Raw genomic sequence first — 21620 nt, 5'->3', positions numbered from 1 at the left:
GGTTCTGATTAGCAGCATATGTGAGCATGGACCCTAGTACAGTGGTCGGTTGGTGTCTCCTCCACGTGTGTTACGTTTGACTGATCTGGATGGAGAAGGCATGGAGAACACTTCTGATTACTGCAGCGATGGGTAACATCTGCTGGTGGAGGCAGTGTGATGGTGTGGGACAGCATCTCCCTCACTGGAAAAACAAGGCTTATCATCAAGAGAGGAAATCTCAATGCAGAGACATGTGGAGATGAGATTCTGCAACCAGTGATGATCCCGTATCTCCACAATCTGGGACTGAACTCTATCCTCCAAGATGACAATGCTGGCCCCCACAGAGCAGGTTTATGAAAGACCACCTCCAGAGGATGGATGACCTGCCTCCAGTCCTGACCTCAACCCCAGTGAACACTTGTGGGATTATCTTGGACTGGCGTTGGTACCAGAGTGACCAGCACAACCACATTGGTTGACTGGTGATGCTGGTTGAGGAATGGGATGCCGTCCCATGAGGAGGAGTTACCCGGCTGCTGCGGCTGTGTGATTCTTCTACATGATACCGGGACTCCTGTTTGTTAAATGCAGACATTGTTAAATTACCAACATGTTTTGTTTCTTCAGACTTCAATCATCCAATCCACTAAACACTGCTCTTATTGATCATCTGGACACACACACACACACACACACACACACACACACACACACACACACACACACACACACACACACACACACACACACACATGTATATATATGGTTTTAACATGAGTGTACTGTTGTTTTGAATTTGGACTTTAGCTACATCTACTAAATTTTATATTTTAGAACAATAATTGTAGTTAGTCATATTAAACTAACCATCAGCCAAATTAACATTAACATGTGTTTTTCAGGTATTCAACTTTTTTAATTAACTCAACACTGTTAAATGTAAAAATGTTGCAGCAAAAACTGAAACCAGAGCAGCCCAGAAATCATTTCTTTACTTTCATGAAACACCCTTTTGTCCACATGTGCATAAAAGTAGTGAACGAATAGGCTGACCTGGATTCTATGGTCGCTATGGTTCCTCCTTAGGTGCATCATAATTTAAAAATAAACAAAGTTTTTATGGATAAATATGCTTTTTGGAATGTTCTATTTTATCTCAACAAGTCCTCGTTGAAGAGTCTTTCAAGTTGGAAGTACAGCATCAACCATGGAAAATGTAAGATTTGAGTTCATTTAAATTCTCCAGATTATACTTTAAAACTTTTAACACCAACTAATGAGGTAAAATGGTAAATTAAAGAGAATTAAGTTGTGTAGAAGTCTGAATTTAACTCATTTGGAGGAGAAAATGTGACTTTGACAACTAAAATTTTTAAATTTGGCCTGTTGGTATTAAGTTTTGTACATTTTAAAGAAAAAACTGCTTATAAGTGATTCAGTCTAAGAAAACTGTAGTAAGAGTTAAGAAAATGTGACTATTTTCCTTAAGCTTCTTCTGTTTGATTGAAACTGTGTTTAATATACAAAACTCTGATTTTGTCTGTAAATGTTAGAAGGGTTTTTAAATATATCTAAAGAAAATGTTTTCCTAAATGTTTCTGCACTTGAAAAAGCTGACATTCGGATAAACCATTGATATTCTTTATCATGTCAGAGAAATGAAAAAAACTGTTTTTAATGTACGAAACTCTGATTTTGTCTGAAAGTGTTAGAAATATTTTTAAATATATCTAAAGAAAATGTTTTCCTAAATGCTTCTGCACTTGAAAAAGCTGACATTCGGATAAACCGTTGATATTCTTCTTCATGTCAGAGAAATGAAAAAACTGTTTTTAATGTACGAAACTCTGATTTTGTCTTAAAGTGTTAGAAATATTTTTAAATATATCTAAAGAAAATGTTTTCCTAAATGTTTCTGCACTTGAAAAAGCTGACATTCGGATAAACCGTTGAAATTCTTCTTCAAGAATGTTGACTCGGAATAGCCGCAGTGTATTGTGGGTCGACCGCCATGTTGGTTGTTTCGTTGTAAACAATTGGGCATCGTTATGGGTCATGTTTTGTTTTTTTATTTTGTTTTAATTTGGGGTTTTTTTTTTTTTTGCATTCACTCGCAGTACTTTTGCGTTAGCATTGCGTTCCTTCGGAGTACTTTTGCGTTAGCACACAGTACTTTTGCGTTAGCACGCAGTACTTCTGCGTTAGCATTACGTTCCTTCGGAATACTTTTGCGTTAGCACGCAGTACTTTTGCGTTAGCACACAGTACTTTTGCGTTAGCATTGGGTTCCCTCGCAAGAAAGGGATGGTCCGAGAGAGAAGCCGTTTTCTTTAGGTATCTAGTCTGCATCTGTCCCTCAGGATCAAGTCAACATAACACACACACCTGACAGTCATTTTATTTCCATGTTAACAGAGGAAGTGTGTTGTTGTAACTACTGCTTTAACGGATTAATTACAAGTGCAGACAAATAGGTTTGCTGTAATCAGAAATGGTATCAAGCTTTACTGTTTTGGCTGCTTGTGTTTAGACTGTAAAGTGAGATTTATATGATTTATTGGGCCTAAATAAACTTCAATTTCCATTCATTTTCATGGCCGCTACTGCTTATTATTAAGTAGACGTTAGGGTAATTGTGGTTCAGAAATGATAATTTAATCTTTATTTAGACTATTTCATCTGCATTTTGCCTCACGTGACACGTTACAGCACGTGACCGCTGTAACGTGTCGTTCATCAGCTGTTATTCACGCGAAACCTGACGGACCTGACATCCGCTAGATTACCTGCCGCCCGGTGGGCTCGGTGTGAGAGCATAAACTCCTCCTCATCATTGTTGACCGTGTTTTGGGCCCACTTTCTGGGTTTTATTACCCCCTTAATTCATCTTTTGTGTTAGTCTCTTCTCTGGTAGCTATTACGGTTCGCCTCGCAGGTGTAGCTGACATGACAGCTGATAGACGGCACGTTACTGCGGTCAGATGACGCTGCTGCTGTGGAGCGCAGACAAAATAGTTTATATTCAAAGAATGAACATTAAACTATCCCATTTGAGTCAGGAGAGCCAAAAGAGAAGCCAGCAGTTATCATTGTATTATAATTATCAGTCTACCAAGCAGTTAAATAGCCCAATTCCCAGTCATGAAAACGAATGTTGCTGCTTCACTGTTTCGGCATTAAAATAAACTTTTAATACTGGATATGGCTCCCTGAGGAAGTGAGGTGGAAGGAGGAAGAAGAATTGTCCGGGAGATGGGAAGTCTGGGCTTCTCTGCTTGAGCTGCCACCCTCATAACCCCACCTTGGATAAGTGATTGAAGCTGGATAAATATTTCAGTTCATCATATATGTTTGTACATTTTAAATAAATTTGTTAAGGTGGAAGTTTTAGGTTAAACAATGACAACAAAAAGTGGCTTTTTAAGGTCATGTTTTTATTAATGAAAAATATTCTGGTTCTAAAACGTGTCTAAATGCTAAACTAAGTACAAAATGTAAAAAAAAAAGTTGAATTTTTTTACTGCAGATGGACTCATTATCTCATTTTAAGAAAGGCAATTCTTTAAAATGTTGCTCTGACATAAACCTCAACCATTTAAAGGAGATCAGTGAGTAAATAATGAAATGGGTAATATTCCAACAAGTAGAATTCAACACTGGCAGCAGAACTCTGTGTTAAAAGGCTTTTCAAACTTCTTGGATTCACTTAAAAGATCACTTCTTTACTTCAGGACAGCAGGTCTTGTAGGACTAAATCAGATTAGTCACATTCACTGTTCATGTACAGTTTGTCTCTTATGTGTGTGTTTAGTTGCAGAATGTGAATCTGTGTCCTTTTGGAAATGGGAGCGACTGTCCGAGCTGCAGGGAGGTCCAGGTAAGTCACCTGACTCACTTTTAAATTCATCAGGTTCATGTCACAATGTGCCCAGTAATGAGAGAATCAGACATTTCTCTACAATAGATTCCTGAGAAAAACAGGAATGTTTTAGTTGACAGTTTATTGTCCAAGTCTGCTGCACAGCTGAGAATTAAAAGGTTTGATGTGTAAAATCTGATCTGTGGCTTCTTTTCTCTGGTGACGTGGCCACATTGCAGCGTTTGTACATGTTGCTCTGCAGGAATGTAAAAGTATGTAGTTAAGTCGGTCGCTTCCTCTGCTCTGAACTCCTTTTCTGTGGAAGTGACCTTGTCCAGGTGACTGATGTAGTTTTTAAAGAGGTGAATCCTAAAATGCATCAGGTGTGTTTGTGTCTGCAGTCAGTGTCATGAATCTGCAGTGAGAGTGTGTGTGATGTGTTTGTGTCTGCAGTCAGTGTGATGAATCTGCAGTGAGAGTGTGTGTGGTGTGTTTGTGTCTGCAGTCAGTGTGATGAATCTGCAGTGAGAGTGTGTGTGATGTGTTTGTGTCTGCAGTCAGTGTGATGAATCTGCAGTGAGAGTGTGTGTGATGTGTTTGTGTCTGCAGTCAGTGTGATGAATCTGCAGTGAGAGTGTGTGTGATGTGTTTGTGTCTGCAGTCAGTGTGATGAATCTGCAGTGAGAGTGTGTGTGATGTGTTTGTGTCTGCAGTCAGTGTGATGAATCTGCAGTGAGAGTGTGTGTGGTGTGTTTCCTGCTTTAGTTTCTGCTTAATGATTTCTGTGAGACATTAAAGGACCAACTGCAGCAACATGTCATCTTGTGTCACAGGAAATCCTCGAAGCGTATTCGCGGTCTGTCGGGCTCGAGGTGGTGGACACCAGACCTCCTCCATCTCTGCTTCATCCTCCCTCTCCTCCTCTGATCCCTTCTCCTCCTCCTCTTTCTCCTCCTCCTCATCTTTCTCCTCCTATTCCTTCTCCTTCTGTTTCTCCTTTATCTTGCCCTTCTCCTCCTTCTAGTGTTTCTTCTTTTATCTGTTCTCTTCCTCTTTCTCCTTTTCCTGCTTCCCCTTCTCCTCCTCCTCCTCCTCCTCTTTCTCCTCCTATTCCTTCTCCTTCTGTTTCTCCTTTGTCTTGCCCTTCTCCTCCTTCTAGTGTTTCTTCTTTTATCTGTTCTTTTCCTCTTTCTCCTTTTCCTGCTTCCCCTTCTTCTCCTCCTCTTTCTCCTCCTTCGCTTCTTACTGTTTCTCCTCTTCCTCCTCCTCCTTCCCCCCCTCCTCTTTCTCCTCTTCCTCTTCCGCCTTCTCCCCCTCCTCCTTCTCCTCCTCTTCCTTTTCTTACTGTTTCTCCTCCTCCTCCTCCTTTATTTTACCCTACTCCTCCTTCTACCATTTCCTCTTTCATCTCCCCTCTTCCTTCTCCTGCTCCACCACCTCCTCCTCCTGGTCTCTCTGCAGTGCTGGGTCCAGCCAACCCTGCTCCCATCATCCTGCAGCCGGCTCACCTGACCGGTCAGGTAGGTGCTGACAGTGAGGAACAGGTGAGAGTGGAGGGAACGGACAGATGTTCATTCTACTTTATCCATAAAGATGCTGATCAATGAGGAAGATTTCACAACAATTGGAGCTAAATTGATAAAAATAAATGAATAAATCTGGTTTGTAAGAGCTCAGAGGTCAGGTGTAACAAAGTGTTAAATGTAGCAACAGATCAAATTAAATTCAATAAATCAACTTGAAACTAAAACAATAATTTAAGAAAAAACAAACTTGTAGAGCATCAAGCAATAAACGAATGAAGTCGGAAAAGTGACAAAAATAACACTAAGGTAAAAAAACATGGTTTATTTAAAAAGATGAATAATTTAAACAGTTTTGGTGATAAAGAATCATCTAGTAGCTGGTTAGATGAATCCGATCAAACAGGTGAACATGTCCCCCGTTCCCACTCTTTCCTAAAATGGATGAAAGTGTGTATGTGTGTGTGAGCTGGTGGGTGGACGTCACCACAGCAGCTTGTTTCACATCTGTTCTGTGTGTTTGTGTCTACAGGTGAACTCTCTGCCAGTTCTCTGGCTCGTTAATGGGCAGCTAGTGGTCCCTCCTGGATACCTGTAAGTAAAAGACAAGTCCTGATCAATGTTTAACACCAGCAGCTGAGCCTCTGTTTGTATGTCCACACTGTCTTCCTGCTGTTAAATGTGTGTGTGTGTCTGTCTCTGCAGGATGCCGGTGCACCACCCCCGCCCCGCTGCAACCACCCAGAGCGCCTGCTGCTCACAGTAAGTTTTCAGTGGATGCTTTCACTCCAGATCTTCTTTTCTTCTCTCCTGATCTGTGCCAGTGGACCAGGTTTCTGCTTTGTTGCCTCAATATCTGTGTCCCATGGAAAGTTAGGATTCTTGAGATTGGAATGATGTATACCATTCCAGGCTAAAATCATAACAACAGATTCATTTTATACATTTATTTTCGACCAGTCACTAATGCAATTTATCTGTGAAGCCATGCTGTTCTCCAGTAGCAAATGATGCTGTAACAAAAGGGGTCCTGTTACATCCACAAGGGTCCAGTAAAAGTAGTCCAGTAAAATAGTTGGTCCACAACAAATCTTTTATCCATAAAAACTCATTGTAAGCGAAACCTGAAGGATTTTAAGGTGTAAAGTACTTTTTTCCTTACTGTGAGTCACAATGGAAACACGAGTTCTCCTCTGACTGGTTTTTATTCTGTTTTGTGGCTGCAGGAAGAGGAAGCGAGATGACGACAGCGAGCCGCCATACGTGAAGAAGCCACCCAACGCCTTCATGCTCTTTCTGAAGGAGCAGAGGGCGAGTGTGGTGGCTGAGCTTGGCCACACCGGGAGCGCGGCGGTGAACACCATCTTGGGGGAGAGAGTAAGTAAACTTGATCCGCTAAGCATCCTGTGTTGATGCTGGTTTCTGATCTGAGAGGCTGACAGTATTTTGTGGTCTGTCCACAGTGGAAGTCCTTGTCCACCGAGCAGCAGGCCAAGTACTACCAGGAGGCCGACTCAGCGAGGCGCCGCCATGAGCAGCAGCACCCCCAGTGGTCCAGCAGCGACAACTACGTACGTACGCTGTGCTCAGACATGATCACCTCACTGCACTGACGCTGATGAAACGGTGACAGCAAAGAGTTTCTATCAGCTGGTATCAGAGGAAAAATCAAATGTGTCTTTTTCACTTTTAGGGCCAGAAGAGGAAGAGGAGGTGCCAGGGGAGCACAGCTCCTAGCAGCTCTGGAGGTAACACAAGACTTCACAGCATGTGTCCCATAGGTCCAAAGGTCCCACATTGTTAAAACGTTATTGTTGAACAACAGAGACACACGTTGAAGAAATCAGCTGAATAAAACTTTAAGATGAAGATCACAGTCAGGGTTAGAATTAAAATCTTTCTTGAAGTTGTCTCAGAAGGCTGATGGTGCTTTTGTGTATTTGTGTTGCAGCTTCCTCTTCTCAGCCTGAGGGAGGGTCTGCAGCACCTGCCTCTGATGTCTGAGGTAAGCCCCGCCTCCTGGTGGATCCTGCTAGGTCCTCCACTAGTTCACCACCCCGAGCCCAGACAGAGTCCACCCATTCAGCATTATACTGATTTTTTGGCCCTTAAATCCTTAAAGGTAGCCAGTCAGTTAGTTCCTCTGAATGGCAGGAACCTTGGAGTCATTCTTGACCAGGATTAGTCCTTTAGTTCTCACATCAAACACGTCTCTAGAGCAGCTATCTTTCATTTACCATGCCATGCCATTTTTATTTATATAGCACTTTTAAAAACATCTGATTGTTTCTTATTTCCAGTCGTTCCCAAAACACTGACAGACTTGCGGTACAGAAAATGTCTTGAACTAGAATGGGTGGCAGGGCTTTTAGTTTTCATCCCGCTTTCTGTCTGTCTGGGGACGAAATGCTGACACACTTTGTTTTTAAGACAAAACTAAAAGTTGACGTCCTTGATGAAGCTAATGTGTAATTTATTAACCTGATTGTCAATCAAATGATTGATCATAACATTTAAAATTCACTGAAACTGTTTAATCATTGATGTTTCTTCTCTCTTGTAGGCAGACGAGTGGCCGTGGTCCCAGAACGTAGACCAGAAGTTCTGGGACCAACAGACTGAAATCCTCCTCAGAGCCACTTCATCCATTTTTTATTTAAATTTCTGATTAACTTTTGTATATAGTTCTGTTTATAGTTCCGTGTAAATAGTTCCATTTAAGGTTTAATGTTTGTTTTTCTCTTGTTTTTGTTGCTCTACAGTGTTGACCATCCAACTGTAGAACATCCACCTTACAGCTCCACCTGCAGCCAATAACATCGGCTTGTTTTACCATCCACCTCGTCTCCACCTGCAGCCAACAACACCGGCTTAAGTTAACATCCACCTTACAGCTCCACCTGCAGCCAATAACATCGGCTTGTGTCAACATCCACCTCGTCTCCACCTGCAGCCAACAACATCGGCTTGTTTTAACATCCACCTCGTCTCCACCTGCAGCCAACAACATCGGCTTGTTTTAACATCCACCTCGTCTCCACCTACAGCCAATAACATCGGCTTGTGTCAACATCCACCTCGTCTCCACCTACAGCCAACAACATCGGCTTGTTTTAACATCCACCTCGTCTCCACCTACAGCCAACAACATCGGCTTGTTTTAACATCCACCTCGTCTCCACCTGCAGCCAACAACATCGGCTGGTGTCAACGTCCACCTCGTCTCCACCTACAGCCAACAACATCGGCTTGTGTCAACATCCACCTCGTCTCCACCTACAGCCAACAACATCGGCTGGTGTTAACATCCACCTCGTCTCCACCTACAGTGTTTCCTCTCAGCCAGTGAGAAGTCTTTGTCCATCTCCACCTGTGGCCTCTACATCCACCCTCAGGTAAAATCCACCGTCTTCCATCTGTCTCTTTACTGTATGTAGTTCATTCTCCACCTCTCTGTGTAGCCTAGATGACGTCATCTTCCATCTACAGCTTATTGACAGCCTGTTTTTCTGCTCTTACAGACTTGAAGAAGATCCAACTCCATCTGCAGGCACCAGCAGCTTCTTCCTCCAACAACAGTACTGTGTAAAAGTCTCGTGCCACTCCTTTCTTTGCTTTTGTCTCCAACGTTGACCTTGTCCTGAACAGTAGTTTCTGTTGCTCAAGACAAGTTCAACTTTTCCTGGAAGCTTTTAAACCTGCAGCTTTTTCTACTTTCCTCCACCATCTGTTCTCTGGGCTTTCTGATGGTCTGAAAGTTTTCTTTTTACATTGGCTGCTTTATAACTTGTTTGTGGACCTGAGTGGTTATGGAGGAATGTGTTTGTTTATATTATTGTTTGTTTGTTCATATCGTTATGTGTGTGTTTGTCTCTTAACGCTGACCTCTGAATCAGCAGCCTCTGTCTGAGGGTGATGTTTGGTTTGAACTAAGCCAGGATGTCGTGTTGGGAGAAGATCCTTCTGAGTTTCTGCTGCCACATATGAAGGACAATATTCTTCCTCCCGTTATTTCTGTCTTCTCCGTTTTGTGTTGTTCCAGTTTTTTAGCTGATTTAATGAAATTCCAGTTTGGATATAAACAGGTTTGAAGTGCTTCCTTAATGTGTTTTTGTTCTTTAAGTTTTTCCTCATAGGAACTTTTTCAGCCACATGGTGTGAGGTTCTGATGACGGACAGTTGGTGTTCCAGTGGGTGGTGTTGGTCAGACAGCGGATACTGGTCTGTGTGGGTTTCTGGTAAATTCCAGTGTTGAGGCTTCCAACCTCCTCAATGTGAACACAGTCCATAAAAGACGACTTTTATGGACGTAGACCAGGATCTGGGTTTTTACTCACACCACCCACTAAAAAGACAAACTGTCCGTTGAGGATGGAGGGAAAACTTAAGCAATAAAAAACACATCAAGTAAGCCATTTAAACCAGTTCATATCCAAATGGAGGTTTCATCAAATCAGCTAAAACTTCTGGTAAAACACAGAGAAGACAGAAAGAACAGGAGGAAGAATATTGTCATTCCACATGTGGCAGGAATGACCCAACATGACTCAGACAGAACAAAAAGCAGCCAAGGTGTTTCAGCAAATCTCTGCTTCTTTTTCTGACCTTTTTCTGCTTCTTTTGGTTTTGTTTGGGGTTTTTTTTTTATCTGGAGTGGCTCCAGACTTTTACACAGTACTGTCCCCCAAGGTAAGAATCCACCTTCCATCCCTGTGATGGACAAACATCATGTTAACTTTTCTTTATTTATCAAATCATTTCTCATCTTCAGTTGTCTCACATGATAAAATTGTATAATTCTTTTCCTTTCCTGGTGCCTGAGATGTCCTGACTGAAGAAAGCATTGTGTCAAAGACTGAAGTTAAACAGATGAAGTGTTGATATTTAAAGGAGTGAAGTTCTCCAGCTGAATTTAGTTCTTTCTTTTACCACATTGTTTTTCAGGTTTCCACCTGCAGACCGTTACCATCTCCATCTGTAACCACGGTGATCCATCTGCAGAGGAACCTCTCCACCTTCTGCCATCAACCTCCAGGTAAAATTCTCCTTCAGTCTCCACCTGCACACACCTTCAGAAAATAAAAACCTCCATCTCTTCAAGCACTTTCCAACTTACAATGTAAAACACGTCTTCTGCAGATTGAACCTCCACCTCCTGGAAAAAAACCCTTGTCTGTCTTCTAGTTGATGTTGATGTGAAGTTTTTTTTTAAACAGGACTGATCCAGTATTCTCAACCCAAATGAAGCCTTTGGTTTCTGAAACCGTGTCATTCTCTGCTTTTCCTCCAGACCCAGTTGGATTTCAGTGACCCAGATCAAGTGGACTCTGACCAAGAACCATTCATCGTCTGTGCCTCACATTATTCCGGATTCCTTCCTCCACCTCCACACCACCTCATCGTTCCTCTGACTGGGAGTGCTCTTCCACGGGGCCTTTTCTCTGGACTGATTGTTTAATTTGTTTAATTATTTATGTTTTCTTGGGAGGAGGGTGTTACGGCCCCTGCTTGTCGTGGACAGCTGTGGCCGTTTTAATTAGGGGCTGCAGAGCGCTGCCCGGAGTGGCTAAGGCCAGCGTCTTTGTCCCCGCCCCTTTGTGGCTGGCATTCCTCTGGACCAGTCAGGCTGCAGCTCATGAGGAAGCTCAGGCTGAAAAGGCTGCAGCCGAGGCAGGTCTGGAGGGGGAGAAGCCAGAATGGCTTCGGCCGCTCTCCCCCTCATGTTGTGCACCGGGTGTGTGTGTGTCGCGACTACCTCCCCTTTCCACAATGGGTGCTTTAAGTGTTTAGTTGTGTTAAGTTTACTTTGTGGTGATTGTTTTAGTGCTGGGCTAGGTTAGTGTTTTATTGTGTTGTGACGACGGTCACTTTAGTTTATGGGCCTGCTGCTTTTGTTTGGCTTTAGTTTCCTCACCGAGTTGCGGTCGTGTCTTTGTGTGCACTCGGTGAGTGTTTGGTATAGGTTTTGTTTTGTTTCTTTCTGCAGGTCCGCTAACCCCAGCTTATCTTTATTTTGTTTTACAGGTTGTCCATCACTTTTCACGGAAACTGTAAATAAATGTGCTTTCATTGTAACTTACCACCTGTCCACACCGTATTCTTTGTTACGCCCTTCCATACACCTGAGTCGGGTCGTAACAGAGGGAGGGAGGGAGAAAGGGAGGAGGGAGGGAGGGAGGGAGGGGAGCGTGTACATTTTTCATTATGAAGTAGGAAATTTGAGTTGTGTGATAGAGTTGTGTGTGTTAGTGTTGTAGAAATGGGTGATAAAAGTTTATATTTCTGCCTACTTGTCACACATGAAACGGGAAGATGTAAATATTGTAAATATTGTAAATAAAAGAACATGTTTGAAATAAATTTTGAAATGTAATGAAATGAAAATAAAACTTTCTGTGACTTTGAATTGTTAAAGCTTTTGTGCTTATTCCACAAATATCATCAGGAAAGAGAGACCAGAATAACTGAGTTTCATCAGTTTGTGGAATTTTACTGTCTTTAAATCTGTCTTCATTTTTTTAATGTGGCTGAAAAATCTAAAAGTTTTCACATTTGGGCTGAAACAAATCTAAAGCAGGAGATTTGCTTCACACCTGCAGAGGGAAATAATCTATTATAGTGTTTCTCTCAAGATTCTATTTTAAAGTTTATTATCAGAATATGGAACTTGTAATTCATTTGTTTACTCCATTTAAGGTAAATGTGTTCTATTAAAGCAAAAAGCAAAACTCAAACCAGAGTTTTGAAAGTACACATTACTCAATACTCATCATAAAAGGTGGAGTTTAAGTAATAAAATACGTCCATATGACCTAATGGGGCTGTCGGTTTTTACAGAGTGGATTTAACAGTCGACTACAAAATGTTTTTATCCAGACTTGAACATGTTGTTCTTCTAGACACTATTTTATCTTTGTTTAAACCTTATTTGTCTGAAAGGTTTTTTTTAATGTCACCATTGTGGAATTCTCTTCTTCAGCCCCCAAATTCCTGTGGTGTACATCCATGGGTCCATTTTGGGTCCCATTGCCTCTGGAATAAGTTTTAAGAAAGTACAACATTTCCTTTCATTGTTACACAGATTACATCCAAATTTGTTTAAATCCTTTTAAATCTGATGTTATCGTCCCATTGCAGCCTGTTTAACTCTTTAAACAAAGTCAAAATCTGGTTAACAGACGACATTTGTAGCCTAAATGGAAACAAAACCAAAGTTGTTGTATTTGGTGATCATTCACCTTAGGATCACCTAACAGACACACTTTGCCCTCTTTCCTCTCAGCATTCTCCAAATGACAGAAATCTTGGAGTGGCTTAAGATAGTGCTTTCAAACTAGAGAAGCAGATGGCTTCAGTAGTGGAGTTTGTACCTTTACGTACGTTAATAGGTATGTTTGTTTCAAACATCACTGTCGCACTCTCACACATCCTGAATGTGTGGCTGTTAGGTAACACGTCCACCAGGGGGCAGTGTAGAGTTCAGAGTTCACCTCTAAGTTCCAACATCTGTTTTATACAACAGTAAACATGGTGATGCTGGAGGAGAGGAGATCATGAAAATGTTTACTCTCAGAAACAGACATAAAAACAGGCAATGCGGCATTCACACCTTCATCACCTGTAGACTGGACTAACTGCACAGAAGGCATGAACTCATCACTCTGGTTCTAACAGGTTTACACTGGCTACCTGTCCATTTTCACACTGATGCTGGGATTTTTCTTTTACTTTTAAAGTTTTATATGATGCAACATCCAGTTGTTTATCCAATCTGCTCAGTTTTTATAAACCCAAAAGATCTCTGAGATCATCCAGTCATGTGTTCTTAGTTCAGCTAAGGTCTTGGTTAAAGCAGAGACGGGATCAGGCTTTTGTGGTGATGCAACCCAGACTCAACCCAGAGACAGTGATCCCAATATTCCACCAGCATGCTAAGTGTGCCACTAGAAGAGTGAATATACTGGACAAGGTCTATTCTAACATCAAGAAGGGTTATAGGGCTAGATCACTTCCACACCTGGGCCAGTCTGACCATTTGTCCCTGATTTTAATCCCTGCATATGCCCCCCTCAGGAAAACTGCTCTTACCACCACAAAAACTGAAAACCTGGCCTGATGGGGCCTCTCTACACATACAGGACAGCTTTAGGAGGACCAACAGGAATATTTTTGAACAACCAGATCTCGTGGTGTTCACTCACAGCATTTTATGTTACATAAAATACGGCACTGACACTGTAACGGTAAACAGACGCACCCGGGTCTACCTTAACTGGAAGCCTTGGAAGAATCTGGAGGTCCAGCAGCTGCTGAAGGAAACGAGCACTGACTTTAGGTCTGGTGAGAGAGCTCTCTACAGCACGGCCCAAGCCAGCTTGAAGAGAGGCATCAGGAAGGCCAAGTTGGACTACAAGAGGAGGACTGAGGACCATCAGAACAGCAATGACAGCAGGCAGGTGTAGCAGGGAGTTCAGCAACTCACCGACTACAGGACTAACCTCAGTGGCGTGTTGTTGGCAGAGGAACTGAACCTCGTCTTTGCCCGCTTCGAGGTGAAGCTACCAGATGCAGTTGTACACCACCCTGAGGCCCCTCCTTGTCTGAAATCCTCCACCATGGTCCCAATGCCCAAGAAACCCCACATCACCAGTGTCAATGACTACCGGCCAGTCACACTCACCCCAGCAGTGATGAAGTACTTCAAATACCTGGTACGGGGTCATATCACAAATTCGGCAGACTGCTGGTATCCTTCTATCAAGCTCTATTGAGAGCATCTTATTGTATTGTATTTGTGTGTGATAAAGCAGCTGCCAGTAGCTCAGAGGAAAGTGCTCCAGAGGGAAATTAAAATGGCTCAAAAGATCGTGGGCTGCGCTCTCCAAACACTAGAAGAACTATACAGTTCCTGTAGCCTTAAAAGAGCACAGACTGTCATTAAGGACAATTCACACCCTGGACTCTCTATTTGAACTATTGCCATCATGCAGACATTGCAGAACAATAAAAACCAGGCCAAACAGATTCAAAAACAGTTTTTATCCAACTGCATTCATCACACTAAATACTAAAAAACACATATAATATGCAATGTTGTCTAAGGAATGAGTTCAGTATAGGGCTGGGTTTAATAAATTGATAAATCGATTTGATTCAATTCAAATTTAATAAATCCAATATCGATTCATAAAACTTGCAGATCAATTTTTTGTCTTTTTCCCAGTAAGGTTACGTTACTCTCGCGTTACTTACCGAGACTCTGCGAGATCTTAGCAAACACAGCTGTTTTCCTCTGTTGTCTCCGTCCAAAATCATCTTCTCTTGCCGAGATAATGTCAAGTTCAGATGTTTTCATTTGCCAGTGTGGATTACATACACATGTAAAGTATTTTACAGCGTATTACTACTTACATTAGTAGCCAACGCTGACACCGCGGACACAACAACAACAGGAATTGATGCCACTACGTACATACTTCAAAATAAATCCAATATGGTCATTTTAAGTAATTTTCCTCTACAACAGGCTTATACTATGTTTTTTCTCTTTCTTTTACCAATAAGTACACTCTGATGCTATTTATCTGATTTACATGACAGCTTGTCATAGCTGCACCTGCTGTCTGTGTCCACGGCAGTGAGCACACACACAGACATGCGCGTGTGCACAAGTGATCCCATTTCCATCAGAGGACAGAGTGCACAGAGTTCACTTTTACTTTAAGTTTGAGTGTCCGCAGGCTTTTATGTTTTTGTTGTGGTGTCTCTTTGTTTTAATCTGTTTTAGTCATTTCGTTGTACACGTTTTGCTTCTAGGTTTAATTTTGTAGGGCCTTTTCTTTTTACACACATCTGTAAAGCACTTTGGACATATTTGTTCTTTAAATTGTGCTATAGAAATAAATTTGACTTTGACAATGACAGCATGAATACAATAAATGTGATTGTGATGGGAATAAATAATCTCCAGTTTCCCAGTGAGTCTGGTGCCATTTGTTTATTTCACTCCATTATCTGCCATCTGACAACAACAAGATGAGAGAAGACAACAGAAGTCCTCATGACTTACATCCACAAGCAGTCAGCAGATGTTTAATGGCCTTCAGAGGATAAAAGATGTATTTACACACCGGGAACGGGAATATCTGATCTTTTTATTGTGACAAAATCGAAGCATCAGTGGAGATACAGTCATTGACATTCAGGGCAGCAGGAGCTCAGATATTAGAAACACAGAGGGAGGTGAACGGAGAGGAAACGGACACGTTAGGGAGAGGTCAGTTCGTCTGATGTGACAGAGGGAGGCAGGCTGTCCAAGGCTCCCATCTCTGAAACACACAAACACTGTCAACACCATCCAAACATCACACACACACCAACATGCTATCAGCCTCCAGTGCTCATCACCATGGAGATGATTCCTCCACTATATGGAAGTTTATCATTTAAATAATAAATTCCACTCTAATAAACTTAACATCAAGGTAAATCAGTGTATTTAACACACTACAATATTGATGAGTGTTATGAATCTAAAATCTAAGTCAAATATCAGTTGAAACAGAGAGTTGAGATTTCAGTGTTTAAAAGGTTGAAAAAAAGTCCTTAATAAGAAATTTTTATATTGGTTTTTTTAAAAGTGTGTAAAAAGCTAATTTCCTCTTAAGCAAATGTTCATCAGAAACCTACCTTTAAGTTTGAGGTATGACAGGAAGTCGATGACGGTGTGGATGATGTCTGCATCTCCTATTCTCCAGGCTTCTGTGGAAGCAAAGTGAGTCCAGAGACGGGTCAGGATGAGTCCAACAGAGAAATATTCTTTCAGATACTCGTGCAGGGCTCTATGTTTGCTCTTCTAATCACCGGCCAGTGTGGCTAATAGATTCTTAAAGTTAGCGTCAGTCAGAATTTCCATAGGCCAATTATTTGGAGAGAGAAAATAATCCAGATTATCAGTGCAGATGAATGTGTTCAATCATACATGTTTCTTCAAATTGTTTTTATTGATACTTTTTATGACAATGCTGAACAAAAAGAACAACATCCTCAGCGTTCTCCTTCCCAGCAAGGAACAAAGTAACTTACTAGTTACTAACCAGACTAGTTATTTACACCATCCAACCACCACATTTCTGTTTATCTTCTACACGTCACTTCATTTTAACTTTCTTCCTCATTCAGCTGCACTTTGTGCCGACTGTAGCTTATAAATCACATTTGCTCAGCTGGCAGCTAATGGATGTATGATGCATCGTGGAACAGTGTTAGAAGGAAGTGATTTGCTTCATTCATCAACGTGGTGGAGGTTCAGCTCGTTCCAAAGATTCAGCACCCTTAGAAACATCGACTTGCAAACAATCGATTTAGTTTCACTCTGAGCTTCTATTTTAGCCAAAAATAGAAACTGTGAAGTGTTTTTGTTTTGTTAAGCAAGTTTCTTTTTTTTATAAAAGCCTTTATTTTTAAAAACTAAATACTATTGTTGGGTTGGATTGTTATTAAATTAAACCTTTAAATGAACTGAACACAGAACCACAGCAAACTAATCAAGTCAAGGCCAAAGTCTGACATACTTCAAGTAAAGAGACAGAGACCCTGGTAGGACTGAAATGAGAAGCCCTGCTCTACACTGTCTTTGCAGCGCCTGCCCCCTTCCTTCTTTTACATAGTGGTATGATCCAAATCGTCCTACAATGTGATTGGCGGTGTGAAGTTATAAACCCCACCTCTGCCTACTGAACAGTTCTCTTTGACGGGAGTCGGCTCTTCTTGTTCACCTCTAAGATGCATTGTTAAAGAATCAGCTGCCACAGTGGCCGTAAGTTTTTATTTCTACCGGCCAAACTGAAGTTTAATCTGTATTTGGCGTCTTGTCAGGTGTTAATTTAGAGCTTCGCTCAGGTGTATTCATATTAAACATGATCTGAATCTGAATCACAGTAAAGAAAAGTCAGTACGGAGCTGAACGAGGATGTGAAAGAAATCAGCCGTCACACTGAAACCCGTCAGCCCGGGTTTTACATCACGGCTGAGCAGAAAACGGCAAATATTTAGTGGCAAAGTTGTAAAACTTTAAATTACTGAATGAAATAATCTGAAAATAATTAAATCCTTGGAGAAACATAATATTTTAAACTGTTAGTACTTTGTTTGAGTCAGCTTGCAGAGCAACAGAGGACATTTTTTTAGACACACCTGTTCTGAAGTCCTCATCCTGGCCCATGTCCCTCTTCCCAGCCAGACCCGACTTCTCTCCAAGAGTCCTGTGTCCATCTATCCCATCTGGACAGTGAAGAGTGATCACAGTCAGATTCAAAGTCCACAGGAGAGGTTTGATTAAAAAAAAATTTCAAGTTTTATTTTCCAGCTACTAAATTTTTCTCTCAGTCATGTAAGGCTGAAAACATTTCCTCATGTTGAGGATAAATACTCTGCTTCAGAGGTCTCATACAGACACACAGACATCCACAATGCACACCTGCACCTGAATCTGCTGACAAGAGTTAAAGGACATCGTTTACTGTGGGATAATTCAGCATAGTATTCTATTTGTTAATGATTTGTTCACTTTCCAGACTGGTACGAACCACCTGCAGGGCTTGGCTCATGGAATTGCAGAACAAAATGAACAGCATGTGTTTCTAACAGGATGGGCAGCAGCAGACGAGGTGATGCAGAATAATGATGAAAACACACAAGTATGTCAGAGAAAAGCAAAGTGATGATGAGTTTTCATGATGCTCATCCCACAAACTCACCATGAAGCTACAGATATGAAAGATATTTTAATTTCATGTCTTAGATGAGCTTCTTGTAGTTTTCCTTTCCGTGTTTGCAAGTGTGTCTTTATTATTTAAGTTCACACACATCGCAGCACTTCACCACCTGAGTGGTCATTACCAGCGCGTTCAGGGGAAAGAAGTTAAGTGGAAACTCTTCTGACTCATCTGGGGGCCTCATTATTAACTCAAGTGATGTTTGAACTCAGACCCCCGGACCTGTTTGTGTGTGCTCTGAGTTTCATGCTCGATTACAGTAAAAACAATAATAAAAATGATGTTCTTATATAAGTATAAAGTTCTCCGTGTATCTCTTTGGGCCCTTCAGGTTCTGATCTTTATATTTATTTTTCCTGAAAAAGCAGAACATTTTTAATCAACTACTTAATTTCTTAAATGAAGGCATCTTCTTTTCCTCTAGATAAAAGTTGGATAAATCAAATTAAACCCACATTTTGAATAAATATATATTCACTTTTTACAAAATGTAATTGTGGATTCTGTGGTGTTAGGGGTTTATTTTGTGGATAAATAGTCACTTTTGTGATTTTTACAGTTCACCACTGAAATCAGTCCCGTTATAGGCCTGAGCAAAAAATACTGTTAGCAAAATTTAAAAACCGAATCTTACAATTTATGAAGCGAGACTTTCTCATGAGGAATTGTGTCATATAACACGGTCAAGATGACGACCAGATTGAGAGATTAAAATTTGCTCAAAAGGACAGAAATGTCCATAATGATGTATCAGGTTTAATGTTCTGATAATAGAGTACCAGATACGGCCCAGTGTCAGTAATACCGCGGCATCAGTATCACCAAATCCCGGTACAGTAAGAAAGTAAAATCTTGATAAAGCATGCAGACAGAAATGGAGTATGGGATGCAGAAGCACAGACTACAGCAGGATGGCAGCAGTGTCCTTCTGAAAAAGCTGAAATGCGGGATGTCTGGATGAAGCAATTCCTGCACCGACACCAAAGCCCTGCAGCGGCCGATGTTTCTATCTTACATTGTGTGACCAGCTCGTCTCTGCCTCTGGCACTGGGAGAATCCTTTATCTGAATTAGGTGATCAATACGACCTGAAACACAGGATGAGGCAGGGGCAACCTTTACCTGGGCTTCACACACACACACACACACACACACACACACACACACACACACACACACACACACACACATACACGCACACACGCACACACACACGCACTCCTTGATACCGAATATTCACTTAATTAGTCCTCTTTAGAAAATGAGGTAAGCTTTAAATTACATGCAGGGACATAAAACACACCAACAGAAAGACGAGTGCCACCATCTCTTACATTTCAAGCAAAACTAAAATACACCACGTTTACTGTGTGTGCAAGCGTGTGTGTGCAGGTTATACTTACGAGGACCTAACAGGTATCCAGCACTGTTCAGAGTCCAGCCTCGCTTCTCCTTTGCCTGCAAGATGCACAGACACTGATTTTTTCTAATTTACTAATAAGTCTATAATAAAAATCCAGATTTACTTCAATCAGAAACTAACCAAGAGGGAGATCAGTTCTGCCTTTTTCTGACGTAGCAAGTCACCAAAAATTTGAGACTGATGTGAGTTAGTAGACGTTAACTGAACTCCATAAATACGAGTCCCTGAGATTAAAACCAGTTACCCGGGCAGCTGCTGCAGAGAGAGTCGGGGGTCTGACATTATTTTAGCTAAAACCATGTCCACACCCAGTTCCTGCTGCATTTAAGATCACCAGTTCATTTCAGTGAGGCAAACCTGAACTCATCATGTGACGCATCACCTCTCATTTTCATGTGATTTTATCACATCAAATTTCTTCATCCACCTCATGGACTGACAGACTCACATGGAGTTCAGTTAACTTCTACTAACTCACATCAGTCCGGTTGATTCAAGTTTACACTTAGTTTTTTTCAGGTGAGTTTGAAAACTTGTAACTGGAGGATCAGATGTGGTTCTGTTTAGATTTTTATTGAGGACGTTTTAGGTTATTTGGATACAATAATAAAATGTTTTCATTGCAAACAATTCACTGTAAAAACTGTTGATATATAAGAACTCATGAAGTTGCTTCTGATGTGACTCTTATGCTTTAACTGATTATTTAATTTCTTTGGTTTTAAGTCAATAAGTAAAGGTTTTTTCCATTTTTTTAAATATATAAATTCTGACCCAGTTATTTATTTTGTCCCTCCAGCAGACTAAAGTGATGTGTAGATAAAAAGAAGTATTAAACATATCTGTTGGAAACCGGAGACGTGTTGGCTTGCAGCTGCTTTCATTTTAATTTTATTATATGTTTAGTTTATTAATAATTCGTGTGAGAGGGGCAGATTATATATGATTTCTTTTTTCTTTCTGCTCCTTTTCATTCACGTATTTGACAGTCATGTTTGTATTGATTTAATTTGTTTGGTTAAAGATTTACATAAATTCATAAATAAATAAAAGCTGCTGTCTCTTATATTTGTCTGTCTCTTTAGGTCCAGACGTCCACAGCGGATGAACAACTTAACTGACGAGGATTAAATAATACTTTATTTCTTATTGTAAATATAATTACTATCATATATTGGTTATCTGAGTTTTCCTTCCTGGTTTTTTCACCCCCCTCCAGAAACGCCGCATATAGAAGCAGAAAACTGCGTAAATATTTAAACTTACCGCAATGACCAGCCCGATGGTCTCAGACAGGGTGGCGCAAAAGATGAGTGACACGCAAAAAATCCCGAAGCACCTCTGCATCTGAAAGACGAAGAGATGAAGATGCAGCACAAACTTCATCACACACTCTATATTTCATCACATCTTCATCTTCATCACACACAGGTGGAGGAAAGTCAAAGCTCACCTTTGACTGGAGCTTCCTGTCGGATGGAGGAATGAGCTGCAGCAGAACTTGTGTGGCGCGTCTGGTTCAGATGCAATGAGGACTCCGTCCACCTTTTATGGTCCCTCCATCCCGACCCGCTGCCGTCAGCAGTGCCCCCTCCCCACACCCCGCAGGTCACGAGCACAGCGCATAACATTTAGCGAAATCATATAATTCATCACATTTTCCCTCATAGATTTGCATTAGGAAAAAAAAAAAAAAAAAAAAAAAAAAAAAGACATGAAAATCACGTCTTCTTGTTTTGTCTGAGTTCATATTGGAGCATCTCCAAAAGTCAATCAAACGTCTTCTCATCGATGATCCGAATTCATTAGGCTGTTGAACTCCAATTTCAAAGTTGTGAGTTAGAATATATATATATATATATAAATCTTGTCAACCCATATTTTATTTCCAGTAAAAACATATTTGATATTCAAACTGGGACTCTTTACCATGCCATGGGGAATATGAGCTCATTTTGAATCTGATGGCAGCAACACGTCTGTAAAAAGTAGTTCCACGTTGATGTTCAGCATTGTGTAGCATCTCCTCTACTTCTAACATGTCTGGAAACATCT

The 21620-nt window shown here is 41.1% G+C and overlaps 2 protein-coding genes and 2 long non-coding RNA genes across 6 annotated transcripts; 3 read left to right on the top strand and 1 right to left on the bottom strand.

Moving 5' to 3' along the window:
* Positions 1 to 5277: 5277 nt before the first annotated feature.
* Positions 5278 to 6980, top strand: LOC121647482 (lymphoid enhancer-binding factor 1-like). The gene is made up of 5 exons (XM_041996977.1): positions 5278 to 5364; positions 5900 to 5961; positions 6073 to 6129; positions 6594 to 6744; positions 6831 to 6980. Exons 3-5 carry the CDS (start codon positions 6074 to 6076, stop codon positions 6978 to 6980), a joined length of 357 nt encoding a protein of 118 aa, XP_041852911.1. The 5' UTR covers positions 5278 to 5364; positions 5900 to 5961; position 6073.
* A 110-nt stretch (positions 6981 to 7090) lies between these two features.
* On the top strand, positions 7091 to 8016 carry LOC121647188. The gene is made up of 3 exons (XR_006011806.1): positions 7091 to 7115; positions 7319 to 7372; positions 7931 to 8016. It is a non-coding gene; the product is annotated as an uncharacterized LOC121647188 (long non-coding RNA).
* A 1744-nt stretch (positions 8017 to 9760) lies between these two features.
* On the top strand, positions 9761 to 11713 carry LOC121647186. 2 transcript variants are annotated; one of them, XR_006011803.1, is made up of 4 exons: positions 9761 to 10402; positions 10658 to 10859; positions 11550 to 11620; positions 11680 to 11713. It is a non-coding gene; the product is annotated as an uncharacterized LOC121647186 (long non-coding RNA). The 2 variants fall into 2 exon arrangements; XR_006011804.1 differs by having other exon boundaries at positions 10658 to 10861; positions 11538 to 11620.
* A 3636-nt stretch (positions 11714 to 15349) lies between these two features.
* On the bottom strand, positions 15350 to 21071 carry LOC121647181 (galanin peptides-like). Of its 2 annotated transcripts, XM_041996392.1 has the most exons (7): positions 21019 to 21071; positions 20832 to 20912; positions 19546 to 19600; positions 19159 to 19230; positions 17563 to 17649; positions 16057 to 16128; positions 15350 to 15695 (listed from the first exon to the last, which is right to left on the bottom strand). In XM_041996392.1, the coding sequence occupies exons 2-7, from the start codon at positions 20910 to 20912 to the stop codon at positions 15634 to 15636; spliced, it is 429 nt and encodes a 142-aa protein (XP_041852326.1). In that variant the 5' UTR covers positions 21019 to 21071; the 3' UTR covers positions 15350 to 15633. The 2 variants fall into 2 exon arrangements, with proteins under 2 accessions (XP_041852326.1, XP_041852327.1); XM_041996393.1 differs by lacking the exon at positions 19159 to 19230.
* Positions 21072 to 21620: the final 549 nt, after the last annotated feature.

This window comes from Melanotaenia boesemani, chromosome 10 (assembly GCF_017639745.1).
Source record: "Melanotaenia boesemani isolate fMelBoe1 chromosome 10, fMelBoe1.pri, whole genome shotgun sequence".
In the NCBI taxonomy this organism is placed as follows: Eukaryota; Metazoa; Chordata; class Actinopteri; order Atheriniformes; family Melanotaeniidae; genus Melanotaenia; species Melanotaenia boesemani.
This window is presented reverse-complemented; position numbering and strand designations above follow the sequence as displayed.